The sequence below is a fragment of the Pyxicephalus adspersus genome, chromosome 11, assembly GCF_032062135.1.
Source record: "Pyxicephalus adspersus chromosome 11, UCB_Pads_2.0, whole genome shotgun sequence".
Lineage (NCBI taxonomy): Eukaryota > Metazoa > Chordata > Amphibia > Anura > Pyxicephalidae > Pyxicephalus > Pyxicephalus adspersus.
The window spans coordinates 51,538,048-51,558,464 of record NC_092868.1 but is presented as its reverse complement, the minus strand read 5'-3'; the positions used below and the strand labels follow the sequence as shown (position 1 = coordinate 51,558,464).

The window sequence follows — 20,417 nt, the reverse complement described above, 5'->3', positions numbered from 1 at the left end:
CATTGTATGGCACTTACCTTCTGCCGCGAAAGCAAACTAGCCCCCCTTGTAAGATGGAATCTTTAGATCCTGCATTTAAAACAGTATTTGTCCTGTTTGTGCCTGTGCCCATCCCTTTAGACTCCTCCCCCCCAATAAATCATATATCCAGAGATGGCCCTATAGCATTCTATAAGGCTTTTCTGCACTTAGAGGAAAAGAACATTGCTGTGGGCAATAAGTTCCAGATGTAAGCAAGCACACACCTGAGCAGGGGAGGGGGGAATACTTTAATTTAAGGAATGGGATAAAGACTACATACAGTTCTTTTAAGCTAGATTCCCATCTCATACAGCATAATTACACTTCTCAACAAGACAAGAACTACCCTTGTTCTTGGCTCTTTTTGCAGCTCTAGCATAAACTATTCATCACTGCCCTCCTGACTGAACAATGAATAATTCTCATCTAATTAACGGGCATAGCTAAAGACCCTCTAGTCATATATACAGAATGCCAAGTCAAAAAGATGCACCATATGGTCAAGCCTCTAACCATCACACCAATATAAGTTTGTTGGACTTCTGACCATCACACCTGTATGTGTTTGTTGGACATCTGACAATCACACCAGTATGAATTTGTTGGACATCTGTCCATCACACCATCATACCAATATGAGTTTGTTGGACATCTGACCATTACACCTGCATTTGTTGGACATTGGACCGTCACACCTGTATGAATTTGTTGAACATCTGACCATCACACCAATATGAGTTTGTTGGACATCCGACCATCACACCTATATGAGTCTGTTGGACATCGAACCATCAAACCAATATGAGGCTGTTGAACATCCCAGCATCATACCAATATGAGTTTGTTGGACATCTGACCATCACACCTGTGAGTGTTTGTTGGACATCTGACCATTACACCTGTCTTTGTTGGACATTGGACACTCACACCTGTATGAGTTTGTTGGACATCGAACCATCAAACCAATATGAGGCTGTTGAACATCCCAGCATCATACCAATATGAGTTTGTTGGACATCTGACCATTACACCTGTCTTTGTTGGACATTGGACCGTCACACCTGTATGAGTTTGTTGGACATCCGACCATCACACCTATATGAGTTTGTTGAACATCTGACCATCACACCAATATAAGTCTGTTGGACATCCGACCATCATACCAATATGAGTTTGTTGAACATCTGACCATTTGAACATCTGACCATCACACCAATATAAGTCTGTTGGACATCCGACCATCATACCAATATGAGTTTGTTGAACATCTGACCATCACACCAATATGAGTTTGTTGGACATCTGACCGTCACACCTGTATGAGTTTGTTGGACATCCGACCATCACACCAATATGAGTCTGTTGGATATCCGACCATCACACCGATATAAGTCTGTTGGACATCCGACCATCACACCTATATGAGTTTGTTGAACATCTGACCACCACACCAAGATAAGTCTGTTGGACATCTGACCATGACACCTAAAGGAGCTTGCTAGACATCCTATTCCAAAGACATAGTCATTAATGGCGAGTTGCCCCACTTTGCTAGTGTAACATCCACCACCATTTTAGGAAGGCTTTCCATAAGCTTTTGGAGTGTGCCTTGGGGTATTTTACCTAATAAGCCAAACAAGCTTTAAGGAGGTCAAGTACTAATGCTCAATGAGAAGAGCAGACTTGTAATTGGTGCTCTATTTCATTCTTAAGGTGTTCTGTAGGGTTCAGGTCAGAGACTGGTCCACGGCACACCAGCTTCCCCACACCAAACTCCTAAAACCATGCCATTATTGAGTTTTGTGCACAGGGGCACAGTCCACTGTACTGAACAATTGTCTAAAATGTCTTTGTATGCTGTAGCGTTAACAGCACCCCTCACTGGAAACTTCCAAAAGTAATTTGTTGTGGTGGTCCACATTTTGACCATATATGGTAAATTTTAAGTAACAGGTTGTGTCCCTGTAGGCATTTCATTTCCAATTCTGCATTCATCTTGAAATCATTAAACGAGGAGAGAGAACCATGAGTGAGAAGAACAGAGAAACCTTTTAAGTTTTGTGAATGAAATTGCGTGATATGAATCAGCTTATAACTGGTACATATTATTACAATACCTTTCAATGATAAGTTCTCATTAGTGACGTCTTTGGCAGCAGTCGTGTGCCACCTACCTCGGGATGAATCACTTCCCTACAGCCCTTGGCAGCACAAAGAGGATTCCTAAGTGCAAACATTAATACACTCAACAGGTCTTTCCGGTAAGATTTACGAGCCACCCCCTCTGTCTTTATTGCTAGGTGACATCATGTGTAGTCAGGGAGGGCCTCCCGTATCTGGAAAAGAAGAAAGTCGGATCCATAATTCTAGATAACTGCCATTGGAGAAGTATCATTTCTGGAAGTGTTCAGCAAGGGCAAATCAGCTACAGGGTACAAATGCGATTCTCAGCAAGAGGACAAATTTACACTCTATAATACCCTGACTCATTGCCATACAACAGCGTATTAAAAATTAATACATTTGGAGTGCAAAGTGAATACTTAACCAACATGATTCCTTTTTAGCAAAGATGGGAAGGGTTCTTTTTTTGCCATCTGTGTCCCTTTGGAGTGATTTTTTCCTATCCCCCAAAGACACAACAGATAAAATAGTAAATTTAACAGAAAATCCCTTCTTAGAAAATAGGCACCAGAACAGATCTCACCATTAAAAGCTTTGTAGTGACAAGTGTAAAATTTTGAATTTTCTACATTTTTGCCTCCGGTAAAACAGAAAGGTTGGACCTTCTCAACTGGGTCAAAAAGGCAGCAATAAATAAAAAGGCTGCCTAACCTAACAAATACTTTGCGTTTCTACAACACAATATAATTTATACTTTTAACCTGTCACGCAGTCATCATGGACTTTCAAGTGCTGATGAAGCTGCCAAGGTTTGACCCACAAAACGCATTGGCTTTGTAATGATGTAAAACCATCTGCTTGATTTTATTCCAGAAAAAATTATAATCTAAACTTTAAAATGTATGGTTTAGCACTAGTCAATGTTCCACTTCCAACCTGGAAAATGAAGATGGCTATAAAAAGGTGAATCCAGAAAACAACCAGATAAGTCCGGAAAAACATGCATATATATTGTGCATACATTATGGCAAAACCTTGGTAGTAGAATTTAATTCCACTTTAAAGATGTTGAATTTAATATAATGTACATGAATATCTCAATATGTGAAATATTGTATCATAAATGACATATAAAACATAATAATAAATTAAACTGAATGATAATCAGAAGATTAATGAACAAAGTATCATAAGTATCAAATCTAAAGGGAGTTATACTCATATATATGAACCATGCTATTAAATCATCAAACTCAAAGGTAATTAGTTTCACAGACATCTATATATCGATATAAATTGATGAAGTCCCCCCCTTGCATCTAGTGAGAGGCAGTAAAGAATATTTGTACTTTAATGATTCTTGGTAATGGTTCCTGACAATGTTGAAGATGAAATATACATTGATGTACAGTGATGTTCTCATCGATGGTCATGTATAGAGGAGATTACTCTATAAGACTCTTAAAGACGAGTCAGTTTCTTCATGAATCAGTTTATGGACAGGCAGTGTAACCCATTAGATGTTAAATATGTATTTTGTAATACAATATGTTTATGTATATGGGGCTCTTTGGTTACTTTAGATATGTCTGTGCATGTGTCTTTTCCTGGAGATACCAACTAATTTTATAAATCAAAAAAATATTTGAATGGTCATACTAGATTAGTCTACTTGTTTGAAGGAGCTCATGCTTATATTATTTGTAGCATTGTGATAAGTGTAAATCTGAATTTAAAGATTATTTCAAGGTATTTTTTTTTTTTGATTATACCTAGGAAAGGTGGACCTGGATAAGGCAAAATGCTGTTGCAAATTTGCAGCTCTTTATTTCAGATCCAGGCCTTGGAAGGAATAGGTGGCCAGGTGGACATTGGAGGAGCCAGGCCAGGAATTGAAAGTGGCTAGGAATTACCTGCCTGATGATAGAAAAAGGGAGCGTGCCTGTAGAAAAGAAAGAAGGCTGTGCAAAGCCTGGGAACTTAGAGAGCCAAGGGGGTCACTTGTAGTTTGGGTTTGTGAGACCCAACAATTAAGAACAATTGTCAGAGAGAGACAGGAGGGTGAAACTATATGTTTCTGATGGACTGTGATGTGGCTATTGGCCAGCAAGGGAAATATTGTATCTTGTTTTGCATCAAATGGAAGTGATCAGATCACCCTGAAATCTGAATGCAGTTTGCACTACTACTATGCAAGCAGCTAAACTTTCACACATTCAAATGAAATTAAGTAAAAAATAAAATACCTATTAAATTCCATACTAACAACGCCCCCACCTATACCAGATACTGGGAAAAGGAATTGGGAGAGGTTATCTCTCCGTTGGACTGGGAAAAAGCGTTTATTTTAACTCATAAAATGTCTCTTCCTTGTAAGGCTCAAGAGACCAATTACAAAATTATCTCTAGATGGTATCTTTGCCCCTCAGACGTCCACCGTATGTCTCTTTCCCTGTCCGATAGGTGTTGGCGTTGTCTTACCCATCAAGGCACAATGTTACATATATGGTGGGATTGTTCCAATATCCATAAGTTGTGGTCTCAGATAGTAGATATCTATAACAATGTTTCTGGTTCAGATTTGAGGATTACCCCCCAGATAGCCTTGTTATCTATCCTACCGGGGTCCATAAAGGCTAACAAGAGAGTTGTATTGAGACATTTCCTTGCGGCTGCCAGGTCTGTTATTCCCAGGAAATGGAAACAGACCACAGCGCCATCCTTGAAAGATTGGTTTACAGAATTAGAAAAGATACAGCACTTGGAGAGGCTTGTAGCGGAGGACGACAATAAATGGGAACAATATAAGTTAATGTGGTCTGCATGGGACTGGTTCAAGGAATCCACCCAATTTAAAAGTTCTTTGGCATTAACCTAAGCTAATCAATGGGAGAGTATCAGTGTAGTTCAAATTATCTTGAAATGATACATAATGCTCTGATAGTTTAAATGTGCGCTTGGCCAGTCGGGCGCTTCCCCCCCCTCACCTCCCTTCCCCTTCCCCCTTATCCACCCTGCTGAACCCTTATCTCTTCCCTGGGCTGTTTAGTTGATTATTCCCCCCCCCCTTTTTTTGTTAACTAGTATTATGCAAGTGCTTTTTTGATATACCTGTCAGATATATCCAGAGATGAGTATGTTAGTTGATCCACTAAATGCATGTGTTGGATTAGTTTCTCTATTCCAATTAATGCAGGGGTATTTGTTTTTCTTGCTCTTTTTTGACATGTATATTTTATTGTTGTATTTCCCTTTACCCCCGGTTTATATGTTCTGGCGGCTGTATAAGCACTCATTTGTACTGTTAGACAATTGTTAAATGTAAAATGTCACATGTATTTTCATACTGTTTGTACTTGATGTGACGGGGGATCCTTGGTCCTCCCCTTTTGTTCTGTTCATATACGTGATATTTTCTTTTATGTCCTGACTTTTCAAAAATTTTAATAAAACTGAAATAAAAAAAAATAAAATACCTAATGCAGCCCTGGCATCTAAGGACAGGTAAGGTGCACTATATTAGATTTCTGCTCTTAGGTTTAGACACGTTTTAACTTTAAAAGAAAGTTAGATAAATTAATGCTGGTATAGGCAGATTTCTGGGGCTGTAGGTTTTCCCAGCTACATGCTACTTGTTGCATGACCTTATTCTAGGCCTCTGGAGCTGGCACAAGGCACCACAAGTGTTTTGACATATGGAGAGTTGGACTGAAAGAACATCTGTTGTTGAGAAGCAGCCAGCTATCTGCACAAGCCAAAAAGGACCCAACAGTGCAGCTGATAGAGTTTCTCCAACATTGGGTTGGGTCCACTATGTTGGCCTACGTTTTCCGATCACGTCAACAGGCTCCTCCTGAGCAACATCAACATGAGACATTTGGGTAAAGGGTTCTCCCCAAGTAATACAGCGATCAGTAGTAAACCAAAGTGATAGGCTCTAGTTAAATGGAACAAGAGATTCACACAAATGTCTATTAAGGGTTCCGTCATGGAGGAGATATCAAGGCTTGCATACAAACACTTCAACTTGGCCATAGTGCCAAGTGCAACATGACTCCAAGCCAAAGGGGCATTGATGTGTAAAAAGAGGTTTGAAGCTTCATTAGTAAAGGATAGATCACATGGGAGGCCAAAAGGGGTTGAAAGAGGCTCTTTTCTGCTACAAGGCTGAGCAAAACAAAATGATGGTGTGTTATGTAGCAGGTGGGAGTTTGATTTGCTGTAGGTGATACAACATTACATAAGAATAGGGAAGAAAAATCATATTTCTAACACCTCTTCTATAAAACACACACCACAAACAATGAGCCACAATAGAACTCGTCCTCTACTTAAAGCTGAACTCCAGGTAGAGACTTCTTTTCTTTTTTGCATTTGCTTCCTGCTTTTTATATATTTCAGCATTATTATTACTAATATTTTATTAATAAACAGGATTTATATAGCACACACATATTAAGCAGTGCTGTACATTAAATAGGGGTTGTAAATGACAGACAGATACAGACAGTGACATAGGCGGAGAAGAGGTCCCTGTCCCGAAGAGCTTACAATCTAAGAGGTGAGGGAGGGGGGATATAGAAAGGTGGGAAGTAGTGAGGGTTTAGGAGACAGAAGAAGACGGGTAGGCAAGATTGAAAAGATGGGTTTTAAGTACTCTTTTAAAAGAGCAGAAAGTATGAGCAAGCTCAATAGGACGAGGAAGACCATTCCAGAGAGTTGGGGCAGATCTAGAAAAGTCTTTAAACTGTGCATGTGAGGAGGTTATTAGTGAGGAAGCCATTAGTAGGTCATTGAAGAGAACATCCAGGGGAGTATTTTTTCAACTAGGTCAGAAAGGTAAGTGGGACGAGAACTGTGGAGGGATTTGAAAGCAAAGCACAGGAGCTTGAATTTGATTCTAAGGTGAAATGGAAGCCGATGAAGAAAACTACAAGGAAAGGCAGCAGAAGAGGGGCGGTGGGTAGGAAGTATTTTCTCTAAAGCCCACAATTTGACATGTTACCTTGTTGGATAAGTACAGCTCCAATTGCACTTACAGACAGGTAGCACTTAAACTCTCATGCACTCCCAGCTTTCTCTCCTTCTGGCCATTTACATAGGGAGCCTGGGGCTGTGTATTTTATGAATAGACTGGAGGAGAGGGTGGTGGAGACAAATTTGAAGCGTTAGGTACAGGTCTCCTCATTACACATCAGCAGGCTCCTTTGCAGAGCGACCATTGCTTCAACACAAAATGTACAACCCCACAGCTGCTGGCGGGGAACAAGCTTTTTATACTCAGGCTGTGGCTGCTTTAGGCTTATATTACACAAGTAATCCTACATCTAATGAAGCATTGCCATTACAATATCATGCAGGAAAAACTTGCATTTCTCACACCTTGCTTCTAACTATTGTTTTGATGCACCCAGAATAAAAGTTTAAATGGTCTACAAAGTGCACAGCACAGTGGCTCAGTGGTTAGCACTCTGGTCTTTGCAGTGCTGGGTCACGGGTTTGAATCTTGGACAGGACACAATCTGCATGGAGTTTGCAGGTTCTCCCCGTGTTTGTGTGGGTTTCCTCTGGGTACTCCTGTTTCCTTCCAGATTCAAATAACATGCAGTTAGATCAATTGGCTTCCCCCAAACTAACCTTAGACTGTGGTAATGACATATGACTATGGTAGGGACATTAGATTGTGAGCTCCTTTGAGGGACAGCTAGTGACATGACTATGGACTTTGTACAGCTCTGTGTAATGTGTTGGTGCTATATAAATACTGTATATAATATATAAGAAATAATAATAATAATACAAAAGAAATCAACAAAGCCCTCACCATACAGTCAAGGCAGAGTTCTAGAGAATGCTGTGAGCTTGATACTACAGTCCCAGGCCATTACTACTGCTTTTGCAGCAGGTTCTCTCCCTTTTAATCAACATCTAGAGCTGTAGACAGATTCCGTATGACCCTCAGAATCCACTATCCGAGTACATGAGCTCCATACACCCTGATATCCAGGCAATGCCATCTCCCAATTCAGAGACCCCCTTCCCCCAAGCAGCTAGAAAAGTCTGCAAATTGGCTATAATACAGCATCATCCCTGCTCCATCTGTCTCTGCTGGATGACAGACTCCTGTACAAATACTTTTCTTCTTCTTGATAAATGGACAAGCCTGACATGGCCGAAAATGAAACCATTTTCTTTAAATGGGACTGGACTCATTTGAAGAGATTGTTGATGAATTGTCACCGTCAGCTCTTGCTGGCTCACAACAAAGTCTATGAGATGGGCCTGCAAATGCTGTAAGCTGGATGTACAATATAGTAATTAAAAAAAATGATGATGGGAACCTAAAATTGCACATAAGGCATGCTAAATTGGTCTAAAAGCCAAGAACTTTATCATGTTATATTGGAGCCTAATGAATTAGTACCATTGTCAGGTGACTTACAGTGGAAAAATAAGTGTCAGTTCATTTTTAGGGTAATTATGTTTTTTTCCCCAGATGCATGGGTTGAAAATAGTAAAATCTTTAAAGAAAACTGTACTGGTCACCAGTGATAAAAGGCAGTCACTTGATCAATTTAAAGTTAAACTCAAGTCATATATAAAAAACACAACGTATTGCAGCTTGTCTTTCATTAAATCAATGTTAAATATCTGGTTTAAATAAAAGCAGTGTTAAGTACCAGATATTAGCATCTTGCAAACTTTGTACAGCAAAACTCAGATCAGAAGATTGTGAAGCAACACAACAAGCCAGTTGGGTGTTCTCATGTGAAAAGAAGGGACATGCTGGTAAGAACCAAGAACAGAGCTAGGGGAGGGACAAGACCTATAAAAGTTATAGAACTGCAAAAGTGAAAAAACAGACAGGGATGTGCTGCAAGACAGAACTGTGTAATCTTCAGAACCTTAATTTATGTAGTTATTAAACAGTATTTATATAGCGCCAACATATTACGCAGCGCTGTACATTCAATAGGGGTTGCAAATGACAGACAGATACTGACAGTGACACAGGAGGAGAGGACCCTGCCCCAAAAAGCTTACAATCGAGCTGGTGGGAGAAGTAGCACAGAATAGGAAGGGAGATATGGAGTGGTGTGAAGTAGTGAGGGTTTAGGAGACAGAATAAGACGGGTAGGTGAGTTTGAAAAGATGGCGTTCGAGTGTTCTTTTAAATGAGCAGAAAGTAGGAACAATCCGAATAGGATGAGGAAGACCATTCCAGAGACTTGGGCAGTGCTAAAAAAGTCTTGGAGCCGTGCGTGTGATGGGGTTAGGAGTAGTTAGTAGTTTGCCTGGTGTTCAGTTTTAAAGGAAATCAGCATGGAGTTTGTTATTGCTGATGCAGATCTGGAGTTCTGATTGAGTTCTGGTCATCATGAGAGTCAGGAAACCATTATTAACATTAGTTGAATTTAGCAATGCCTGCCCCCAATTGCCACATTTCAGGTGTCCTTTAGGCCACCATCAGATTTATGTGGCCCTTTGTGGTGTATTACCAAACTCTTTCAACTTGATTGGGCTGCCAGCACACAAATATGGCCCAAAAAATTAATGCTGCTTAAGTTTTATTTTAACTTGGCTAGCAAAAAGGCTCTTCTCAAAAATCACTATTAGCCACCATTGGGAGGGTGTGTGCAAGGTGACAACACAGGACCACAACTGGCAAAGAGTGCTTATCTTTATGTTAGACTGACCAATTATTTTAATGAAAACTACAAACTTGAAGATATTGAATGACATGAACATGTTAAAGTCTGCACAAAAATTCAATGATTGGACCCGGATCTGCTATAATGCAAGTTTTTGACAATTTGATACAAAACAGTATAAGATCGCAATAAGAATGTCATTTTTCAGCATGCGTTCATCAGAGGCTCCAAAAGTAATTCACAGCCATTCTATCTTCCATAAGACTCAGCGGAGACACCCCAAACACCACTGACACATCATCCATCCAGCGCACTAAAATATCCACTTTTCAAAGCTTGATGTTGTGCGTCAAAGCAGGTGGAGGACCATAAATCACGCATTGAGCTGCCCTGGTCATCACCACCACGACATGACCCCTTCAAGAGCCATCATTTATAAGTCAAAGAGGCAGTTCTTTCATTCCGGCAGATTGGCCATGCCACATTTGCTGCAACAGTTTGGAGCAAGAGGCCTTTGAGACAGTAAATTTATTGTCTATGAACCTTGAAAGATGACATCAATGCAAAGTGACTCTCATTCCGAATTCAGGGCGGATGGGACTCCTGCCCATCCCTCATCAGTCTCTTCGGACGACGATGTTGGTTTGTCGTCATTCCTCGGTATATAAGAGATGACACCTTAATGATAAGGCACTGGCCATCCCGGAGAGTCCCGAGAAGACAAACTCCTGAATTGAATTCCTGACGCTATGGCCAAGCTTTTATTCTGCTGCCTAATTCTTGCCGGCTCTTTCAGTCCCCTTCGGTCGTTGCCCATCATTGTCCCTAGCAAGGGTTCCCTCCGTCTTTCAGGTAAGAACCTTTTGCAACATTTTTTAAAGTCTTTGGCTTAATAGGCTAAACTCTCTCTGACTTCAAGGTTAAGGATTTAATTCTGTAGCCAAAAGCGGCTTTGATGAGTGATTAGAAAGAGGGTCAAATGGATTTTAAATGCTGGAGTTCAGGAATAGAAAAAAAAATTACAATAGCTTTTTCATTAAAGACATCCATTAGCAGTGCGATTTGGAATTACAATCACATTTTGTTCTGTTACAGATAGCAAATTATTGTGGCCAATAATAAATTGCATTAACGATGCAGCAGAGCTTCTACGCGGATATTACAGGGGATGTATATTATTGGAGGATCATAAATGGGGTACCCCCTTCCTCCTAAGTCACCTTGAGTTTTGATATTACATTGTCATCTTAATGCATCCTTTAAAATATATTCAGGTATTGAAACTTCCTATTCACACGAGGATAATTAAAACAATTACTGCAGTAATACTAACGTTTAATGGAGTACATTAGTCACTGTGAATTTTTGTTTAAAAGCCCACATACCGGGAAATTTGTGCCGGAAAAAATAACCTAATGGTGTTCGTTGTTCTGTGAAGTTGATGCAGGCTCTTGAACTATACACTGTGTTCAGAAATTGTCCTTGCAGAATAAAAGAACTTTGGATGTCAAACTATCATAGCAAGGAGATGTTATCAGTGAATTATCAGAATTTTTTTTAAAGAATATGCTGTATGTTAAGGCAGATTGTAATCTGATTGGTATTATATTGGGTCATGAACTCTATATTAATGTTTGGTAGATGTTGGAGAGGTAAATCCCATAAGAGGGGATGCTTGTGACAAGTTCTTGGGTCTGACGAGTTCTTACTGTGCCCGTTATGAAAGGTTCCCAGTATCCCTGTGCTGAGTTCTCAAATCTGTACACCCCACTTTGCTTATTGTAAGGAGCTCCTGAACTCTTTGAACGGAGTTCCTAGCAAATTTGCTGTGCCCATTAGGAAGAGCTCCCAGCATTCTTGAAGTGAGTTCCTGACTCGGCACACTTGCTATGCCCATTATGAGGGGTTTTCAGTATCTCTGTGCCGAGTTCCTGGGCCGTTACACCCATAATGCCCAATATGATAAGCTCCCAGCATCCTTGAACTGACTTTCTGGGTCTGCACACTTGCTGTTCCCCTTAGTGAGGGGGTTCCCAGCATCCCTGTACTGAGTTCCTGGGTCCATACACCTGCTGTGCCCTTTATCATGAGTGCCACCGGAGTGTCTCGGGGAAGAACTCATTAGTTCCTGGGTTGGTACACCTGCTGCATCCATTCGGAAGAGCTGCTGCCATCCTTGAACCAAGTTCTTGGGTTTAACACTTTTTGTGCCCATTAGGAGGGGTTCCCTGCATCCCTGTGCAGGTCTGCATACAAGGTGCACCCAATATAGAGAGTTCCTAAGTCTGTACACCTGCCGTGCCCATGTTGAGGAGGTCCCACCATCTGAGTAAACCGAGTTCCTGGCTCTGCACACCTGTGTCCATTATTAGGGGGTTCCCACCATCTCTGCAATGAGTTCCTGGGTCTGCTACGAGCTGTGCCCATTAGGAAGTGTTCCAAGCATCCCTCTTAGATTGTAAATTCTTTTTGGCCAGGGTCCTTACCTCCTTCTATGTCATTGCTTTTATCTATCTGCTATTTGTAACCCCCTGTTTCATGTACAGAGCTGCGTAATATGCTCACTGTGCCGAGTTCTGTGTCTGTATATGTGCCGCGTCAAATTTCGGGAGTTCTTGGGTCTGTACACCTGCTTTGCCCATATGAGGTATTCCTATTTTTTTATTGTTTCAAGCATCAACTTTCAGTTTGTCACCAAGAAGATTGTTTGCTCAAAGTAAATAGCGTTACATATGCAGAGAAGAGTTGGAATCTTTTGGGGCTTATACTTGTGTTAGAAGTCCGTATTGTATTAATAAAGAAAGAATTGTGGGGGGACACACTTATAGGTTCAGCCCAAAGCATCCTAATTACAGCTTTGCAATGTAACAGTCATCTACAGTGGAAGATTTCTCATCATGTCTTGAAGACAACTGTAAAATGTTTTCATCATCATGTTTTCATAATTTCTGAAATTCATTGAATTGGCGTAATTGTGTAGGTGATCTCCAAGTAGTACTCAGTCTTACTTTTTTGCCCACATATTTTGCCCACATCCCCACATATTACATATGTTTTGCCCACTATTATATCAGATTTGCTTTCCATAGATAATACTAATTCTGCAGACCAGCCATTGGGAGATCCAGTGTCTCCCTTGGCCCCCGCCTTCTATTTAGGCTGATGGACTGTTGGTGTCATTGGGTATTGTCTCTTGATTTGCACTGTTTTGTTACCAATTCAAAATTTATACATTTGCTGTGTCTTTTTATTCTTTTCAGAATCAGCGATGGACTTTGGGGACTTAAAGGATTTTGGGGATGAAACGCATTTACTGCAGAACCTTCCCATGTTTCTAGACAAGGAGGGAGAAAGAGATACAGATGATATTTTCAGCAAAGACGGTAAGTATGAATGCCTGTGTACATGGAGACACTGAGAGGGGTATATAAGATATTTGGGTTTTGTTACATTGCACCATGAAAAGGTCTAGGTCATGTCCATGGGCTCCCTTTGCACTGTATAGAATAAATGCTTTTGTCTATGGGTAGTATTACAAAGCAGTTTTGCCTACCTTTTCTCTCGCTCCCCTAGCAGCCGGCATTCAGTTTTTTGCTCCACTTGTGGATCCTCAGAATCCTCACCTACAATGCAGAACTGCTGGTACCCGATAAAAGAGTGCATGCCACCAATGGAGTGCTTATGAGAAACCACTTTAGTTACCTGGTTTAGTCACCTGAAAAGGAGAAAGCATGCATAAGTGAAGGATGAGACAAGGATGAGGGGGAACCCCACAGCAGGGCTAGTTTTGTATTTTCTTTAGCTTTTATAAAAAAGATTATCCTTATCTAATGTTTTTGCAGTGCTGATTTTTGGTTTAATTTGGGTGTGTTTGGAGTTGTATATTAGGGCCCCCTCATCTGCACACCCTGGGGTCCTGATTTTGTGTTTTTATTGCTACCTGTTGGGTAGATTCAGCCTCCCTCTTTGTCCTGGTACCTACTCTCACCAAACAGGAAATCTATCTAATCGCAGCAGAACAATACATACAGATGTTCTTAAAGGAAAAACTGTTAACATGATAACTGGACTGGGGTTTTCTCATTTCGTGTTGCATCTCCATGAATGAAAGTGAAGGATCACCTTCCTAATGGGACATAAGAAGCCAAAAGGAGAAAAAGTGACGACTTTTAACCACCACTCACCAGAGCAAACAAAAGAACAGTTTAAAGCTACACAGTTTAAAGATAAGAATTTGCAGATTAGACACTAGAAGAAACTCTCTGTGCTTTCTCAGTCAAACAGGGAATCTGTTGGGTGACCTATAGAATTACAATATAAAACAAAACCATAAAGCACAACCACTGCAAGTAGTGTCGAGACCAGAGCAACCTGGGCTCATACAAAGTAGGATAAATAATGCTGACCGTCCCTCTAGTGGTGGAGAAAAGTACTGCAGGGAACATCTTTATGTACATTTTTAACAAATCAAACATGGCTTAGGCATCTTTTTCTGTATTTTGTGCATTACCTGCAATTTTTTCCTTGTTGTAACCAGTAGTATCTGACATTGTTTACCCATAATTCTCTGTTGTCTTTAGGATTCAGTCTGGATGCCTATAACATGGAGGACAGCATAAAAGAGGTAAGTGACAGATGGGTTCAATGTAACAGTCCTTTCAGTACCAAGCAATTTTAAGTGGATTCCTGTGCACAGTGGCGGATGTAGCCTACAGTCGGCCCCTGCAGAGACTCAGGGCCCTTGTTCAGTGGCACACTTTGCACCTCTCCCTTTGTCGCCTGTTCATGACTTGAACCCCGATCCTAGAAATCCATAGATAGTCAAACAATAGGAATTTCCATTTTCATAGTCCTACATGTGCTGTGCCTAAAATGTTAATATGTCTGCATGGGGTAAAATGCACTGGAGTTGGACCCGATGCGCTCAGTAACTTGCAGAGATTGGGTCAGACACACCCCTTTTCTACAATATAAACCAATAAGAGATCACCTGGGAAGAGGGGTGTGGTTGGTATTCAGCTCTGCCAGATCTGACCACTGCAAGGTAAGGGCAGAAAGAAGAAAAAGTATTTTACAATATTTTGTGTATCAAAGAGTCATTCACAATTGGCCCAATTATTCTCTAATCCAATGCGAAAAAGTAGGAGGGATATTTACTCTAAAAGATCTTTCATTTTTTATTTTCTGCTTTCTAGGAGCTGTTTGACAAGCACCCCCGAATATCACTGCTCAGCCGCTTGCAATCAAAAGACCATAAACAATACAAAAAGCGTGCAGGGAACCTGTCTGAATGTTTCTGGAAATACTGCGTCTGAATGTGAAGGGTGTGAATACATAATCTCTGCTTATTTTTACAACTCCCCCCTCACCCCTCTGTATATAATAGAACGCCTCCTACAGGGTACCGAGAACGCCTGAGAATGTGAAGCCAGACTCGCCAAAGATTATTTTTCATTCTGAGATGAAGAAGTATTTTATGTTTTGCGATTATTTGTTATAATGTTTTTTTCTTTACTTTAAAAGTAATAGCTATTTAATAAAAATAGAAACAATTGTACTGAATTGGAGTAATCGTGTAAGTGACCACCAAAGGCCGCCTAAAATATTAGGCTCATCAATAATATCTACTTAAAATAGTACTCCAGTCTATCTTTTCTGCCCATATATGGAGTGTTTTCTTCCATCAGATCAAGCGGGCTTTTATTTCCCCATAGGTGATGCCTATTCTGCAGGCTGGCCATTGGAAAAGCCAGTGTCTCCATTGGCCCCACCTTATTTTCAGGCTTATGGGACTTCTGATTGGGCATTTTCCCCTGATCTGCACTGTCCCCAGGGCTTCCCTTTCATTTATTGGCTGCCTAACATGTCATTTAAATATGGAATTCATGAAAGGTATTCCTGTCTATGCACACACAGGATACAGCATCTGTTACCAAAACACACACCTGGAATAATGGCAAATTCTGATACAATGGTGATGTCATCAGGATTTTTAAACAAATTTTCTCCAAAGCATTTATTGGTGCGGTGGAGCTGATGGTGAAATGTGAGGCTGCACTGATGTACTTCAGAAATGATAAAAAAAAGCACAAAATCCTGAGCAATACAAACAGTTCCTCAATGCAATGTTCTTCTGGAAGGTGTTCTTACTCTTGGATGGATTACACCCTCTGCTCTCCTTTCTGGATTTAGATAAGGAAAGATTTTTTTTAGTCCACAGAGAGTTAGTAGAGAACAAAGTGAACTAACAGGCAGAGTCAACAAATACTTTTTCTGCACATATTGAAAATGAAACACATTCAATTGTTTATATATGAGAATAAAAGAGAGCAAAATTACAAGATTACACTGTAAATAGGAAATTATAGAAACAAACTGGCAGGTAGGATAGTTCTGTAGCTCGGTGCAGCAGGGGATCAATTTTGCATCATTCTAAACACATAAACACTTGAATATTTGACTTACCAATGCTGCCCACTTCTCTAGAAAATTTTAGCTGCCAGGCTGTTATGCTGACCCCCTAGAACATGGATCAGGAAAATCAGACTAAGTCCTTATTTTTTCTTGGATAAGTAGCTTGGAAAAATTAAATCAAGAAGGTGAGTAGAAGCAGGATCTAGAATTCAGAACTCAGCAAAGCAACGGACGTCTTTATATTAGTTTTAATATTCAGTCAAGGCAAAGTAACAAGTAACTAGTAATGCTAGGAAGATAAGGGACAGATACATTGCTATGATTGTAAAAGTCCTAGGGGCAAAGAAAATCTTAATGTGACCTAAAGGAGCATAGTTAAAAGAACCAGAGCTGTATACCCTGCACACCTACGTGAAAGCCCACACATAAAATACGCTGTACTGTACCACAAGCAAGTCTATGAAACATAAAAAATAAAATGAAAATAAAAAAATACTCCATTACATACTCCTTTTCTAGACACTAAATACAGACAGAGAGCTAATACCATGGGCTCCATTTAGTAAAGCAGGAAAGGATACATTTCCATCAGTGAACCTGAGTGATTCAGCAAACCTGGAATGGATCTGTTCCAGGATTGAAAACATTTGCTAACAAATAGCAAAGAAATCCATTCCAGGTTTGCTGATCACCCAGCTTCACTGAGTGTATCCTCTCAAGCCTTAGAGAGCTTTAATAGAGCAGGGCCCATGTCTGAACTTACCTTAATGAAACCACATGACATTCAGTAATTAGGACGGTGAGCACTCTGTTCAGGATTATGTAATGTACAACAGTTTGAAGAGTTCCCTTCTTATGTCATTCTCATTGGATCACTAGTGAAATTAAATGAAATTCCCCTTTTTAGTGGTGCAATGGTGTAGCCAAAAAGTTGGTGGTTAGTGGTCAAGTGTTACTATACCATTGCTGGTCAGTGGGGTAAGAGCTCAGAAAAGGTGGTGGCCAGTGGTAAAGCGTCCCCATTACATTGGCATAGGTGGTTATCCAATACAAGAGGCCTCCCCACTTTAAGGCTGCTGACTTGCACAATTGGAGTGGAAGTCAGGCAACCCAGCAGCACTAGAAACATGGCTGGATGTCAGACTCATGGCAAGTTGCCAAGGTATAGGTACCGTATGTCCCTGGCAAATGGCACATACGACCATCTGCACACTATCCTGCTGATTACCTGCATAGGATTGATTTGAAACTTCTGACCCAACGAGGCTGAGGATTGTATTTTGATCCCAACTGACTGCGCTTAGAACTGGATAACCCAATGTGATGTCTCCATGAGCTTGGTTTTGAAGCAAACAATGTCAAAGACTCAGTATTTTTTCATGAATATTAAAGCAGTTTTCAAAAGTGCTATAATAGGAAAAAAAAAAGAAATAGCCGACCATTACTATACTGCCATGCCCATAGATGCAGAGGATTACGTACTATTCGGCGCCTTGCCATGAACTGGAACTCACATGATTGCATCTTCATACATCATCTTTATCATCTTGGGAGAAAACAGGCAGTCAATTCTGGACAGTTCCACATGAAATATGCAGCTCGTTCCCTCTTAATTGTACAGCAATGGTTCACATTTGTGTCCTGTATGATATTTATTGATCCTCGACGTGTTGCTCATTCATCTCTGACTTACTTCTTCCCGACCATATACACATTTATCAAGCAAGTCTGCCTTACAATGACTGTACTGAGAGATGGAGGACGGGGTCAGGCAATGAAGACTAATGTTCAAACCAGAAATGTATAATGTTCCCCTTAAACTTCTCCATTTATCATGTAAAATCACAAAGATTCAAATGTCTTAAGGAAAAATGTGATTTTAAGCCATTGTCCAAAGTTCACATTTAACGTAAAATGAATATTTGGGTCATGTACAAACTTTATATACGCTTTCACAATGTGTATGATATAAAGGTGCACATTTACCACCAACAGGTCTCTAGCACACAATTTGTGCGGAGTTAAAGAGGTCTATTCATTTTAAAAGGCTGCAAACAAACCTAAATGGTACCTGCAGCATATTTTTGCATACCACAAGGGAGTGCCTTCTAATAATGGACAACCACATGCAATGTGCATTACCACCCATTACTGCAGAGCAGAGAAAATTCACAGATAATTACATAACCAAGGACATGAGAATTAAGAACAGGGACTAAGAATTGGGAAAACCTGGCAAACACAAACTTGGCCTGGTAGCATTTAAAGAAGGATTACAAAACTGGGTCTGATCTATTTTTAGTGTGATAAGCTGGTACATTACATCTAGCAGATCAATACATCCCTAGGATACAAGGCATCAGGTGGTTCAATCATCGACTGGAAGTATAAGTATTTCCTGAAAAGTAGCAGGTGGCACAAAATGGATGGCTCCAGGCCAAGATTACATGAACCAAGAGGCTGAGAAATGGTTATAAAGGCCTAGTGACGTAAACATCTTATTATGATTATTCCTTATGACCACTACATACATGATAAATAATTAGATCTGGCGACATAAAAAGTTACGTAGTGTTAAACAAAAAAACAAAAAAAAAAGTTGTGTAACATACTCACAACTGAGGTCGCTGAATTTCGTAGGATGCAGCGCAAAGAACAGCTTTCTCTGGAGTAGCTTGAAGGTTTTCTTTCTTATATGGAAGCAGGATGATATTGCTTTGCATATTTCTCTGTGTAGTAGCTGCCCATGCTTAGAGATAGGGAGCTGTGCAGGTAAATAAAGGAGGCTATATTGGTTATGCCACATAATTACGGAGTGAACATGGAGAGCTTCCACAAGGACTGATTTGATAACTAAACCCAGGTAACTGTGGGCACCACACAGTACCTGCACATCAATGATCTTAATCCCTCATTGTAGGTTATGCACAAGGCAGCTTAAAGGCAAATTTGCTTTCAATCACAAAACCTAATATTAAAACTTTAATGCAAACCTCCCTGCAGAAAAGGGAATCCCCCCACACATTCTTCTTCAATGCAACATTTTTTTTAAAGACTACCTTTTCTGCATGGAGTCCCACCTGGCTTTCTAAATATTTGCTTGGGAAATGATAACATGGTCCTCATCAAGCCTCCTTCTGGCGAGCCGTTGCGTATGTATGAAGACTGTCCTGCAGCTTCCTGGGGCGTTTGATGGATTTTATGATTCAGAACAGTTACCTACGTGCAGATGATCTTGCATCCAGGAAAGGGAAGCTTAAGAAGTAAAAGAAGCTACCAAAAGCAACATGGCGGCATTGGAAAAAATACGCATGAGTGATTTTTCAGCAGAAGACAATCGAGAATGATAATGAATCAAGAGAGGCAAGGGATACGGATACTTAATTTCATGGGGGAGCGGGTTGTCCACTTTAAGTACATATGACAGTTTATTAAAGCAGGCAAATATTCTGTTTTTGCCCCAAATCATGAACCAATTTAGGACATAAAATGGTTGTTAGGATCAATCACAGGGAAACATGATCAAAATGCCTCCATATGATGGGAGAAATTTCTGATTGTTTTCATGGAAATTAACGCAATTCTTGGATTAAGTAGTGAACCTGTCAATTTACTGCCAAGATTCAACTTCACTACTGAATGCTGGTTGTTGATTCAACTCCCAGGTGGAAGATATCTTTGTTTCCAGAGATTGCTTGTGATCATAAGTGCAACGATCATAAGTTTACATAGAAGCATTGAACAGCTTTCTACCAAATGTTCAGCTCAGTTAATATAACGCTCAAAGGGCCAGTGTGTGCTTGGCCTAAAGAAAGATCAACTCCTTTTAGATAACATCCAGAATTCAAAGCTGATCTCCAGGCAGATATAAAATACAAACAATGCAGCTCTTTAATCATAGCTACCTCAAAGTTTGTCAGTCCCTGTAAAGTTCGGCATAGATTGGGAAAGGGATAAGCAGCACAAGAAGTAACTTAGTTGTGCTGTAAAGCAAGAAGCATGCTATGTAAACCAAGAAGAATGCTATGAGAAGCAGAGCAGAGTAACGTAATAGTATGTTGCTTCTCTTGTTCTTCACACTGTCTAATCACAGGATAGAGGTATGGACTTGCAAGTAAAAGTGAAACTTCAGAAAGATCAGGGCATCCGATAACTTTTTGCCACAAATAGTTTGCCACAGGCCCAAAAAAACAAAACATAAGAACA

At 40.2% G+C, this 20,417-nt stretch overlaps 1 protein-coding gene across 1 annotated transcript; it reads left to right on the top strand.

Moving 5' to 3' along the window:
* Positions 1–10,546: 10,546 nt before the first annotated feature.
* Positions 10,547–15,112, top strand: UTS2 (urotensin 2). Its single transcript, XM_072426644.1, has 4 exons — positions 10,547–10,649; positions 13,058–13,180; positions 14,378–14,421; positions 14,993–15,112. The coding sequence occupies exons 1-4, from the start codon at positions 10,547–10,549 to the stop codon at positions 15,110–15,112; spliced, it is 390 nt and encodes a 129-aa protein (XP_072282745.1).
* Positions 15,113–20,417: the final 5,305 nt, after the last annotated feature.